General features: G+C 53.9%; 1 protein-coding gene across 1 annotated transcript; it reads right to left on the bottom strand.

The window, feature by feature from the left end:
* Positions 1–5: 5 nt before the first annotated feature.
* LOC102208895 (KN motif and ankyrin repeat domain-containing protein 1-like) lies at positions 6–1,004 on the bottom strand (the record flags this gene model as incomplete). Its single annotated transcript, XM_005755936.1, has 1 exon — positions 6–1,004. A coding segment is annotated over one exon (999 nt), but the record flags the coding sequence as incomplete, so codon positions are not given.
* Between the last annotated feature and the right edge of the window lie 237 nt (positions 1,005–1,241).

Below are 1,241 nucleotides of genomic sequence, written 5' to 3' on the forward strand. Positions count from 1 at the left end.
GTTTCCTTTTGGATGGGGCCCGGGTTTTCCATTTGGTCAGCGCAGCCTACACTGTAGGAACGTTTGCGGAAGCCGCCAAGACCTTGACCTTTTGATTGAGCAGCCAACTGTCTTTTCTCCTCCTGCAGAACGGCAATCTTCACCTGCAGGATGGGAATGGTTTTCACCTGCTCTTCCAGCTCTTTCAGCCTCTTGAGCGCCACGACCATCTGCTCCCGGATTTGCTGCAGGTGCAACGGACTGACGTTAGTTACCGGGGTAGCCACGCCAGAGCTCATGGGGCTGTGGCGGATGGAGCTGCCCCTGGATGGTGGGTAATAGGCGTTATACTCTCCATTAGGGAGATGACCGTTGATGGGCAGAGTCTGATAGGTGTTGGGAGAGATCTGGCTTGTGCCTATGGAGCCAGAGTAGGAGGACAGCGAGCTGCTGGAGCCCATACCACCGAAGCTGGCGAGACGCCGGCGGGGCATCGGAGGCTCGCTTAGCGGCTGCAGAAGCGCACGCTCCTGCTCCAGCCGACGGCGGGTCTCCATGAGGGTCTTCTCCACTTGGGGGTTGTGCCGAGGGGCAAACCTGGGCGACGGCGGGGGGAGGAGCTGTTTCTGCTCTGCGACGCTTGAACACGGCTGATGCAGAGGCACCTCACAGGCTGCCCTGGAGAGGGTGGGGGTCAGCGGGGCAGCAGCCCTGTTGGTGAAGAAGACCGGGGACTGTTTGCCGTCACTGTTGGAGGACAGCGAGTCTGTGGAGGTCCATTCAGCCTGAGCGCCGACCCCGCCAGTGCTGCCCCGAGGCACCACCGAGGGTTTGGCCACTTTGGGCTTCCTCTGGATACTCAGCTTCTTAATAGTGTTGCCCCTCTCGATGTCGTCAACATACTTGAGGAAGTCCAGGTCTAACTGATAACCATAAGGAGTTTCAACATAGTAGGGGGCCTCAGAGTCCTTCTCGTCTTCTGTGCTTGGGCATCTTTGTCCTCTTTCTGTAAGAGAGACCACAAAAATGTATTAGTGTCGCTTTAATGCTGGAAACAGACTGATTTATAGACTCGTACAAACTGAGAGGATCTACTGAGCAAGTCTGTGAAAGTGTGAGAGTCAGGAAAATCATTTATCCTGTTAATTTGAGACATAAAATCACAATAATCCCACTCTGACATATAAATAGATCTATGCACATTTCATTCAGCCACATGGTAAAAACAGAAGGAGGAAAATAAAGAGCACAAGTCCACAAAT

This window comes from Pundamilia nyererei, unplaced genomic scaffold, assembly GCF_000239375.1.
Source record: "Pundamilia nyererei isolate P.nyererei 1_Seehausen unplaced genomic scaffold, PunNye1.0 scaffold05221, whole genome shotgun sequence".
In the NCBI taxonomy this organism is placed as follows: domain Eukaryota; kingdom Metazoa; phylum Chordata; class Actinopteri; order Cichliformes; family Cichlidae; genus Pundamilia; species Pundamilia nyererei.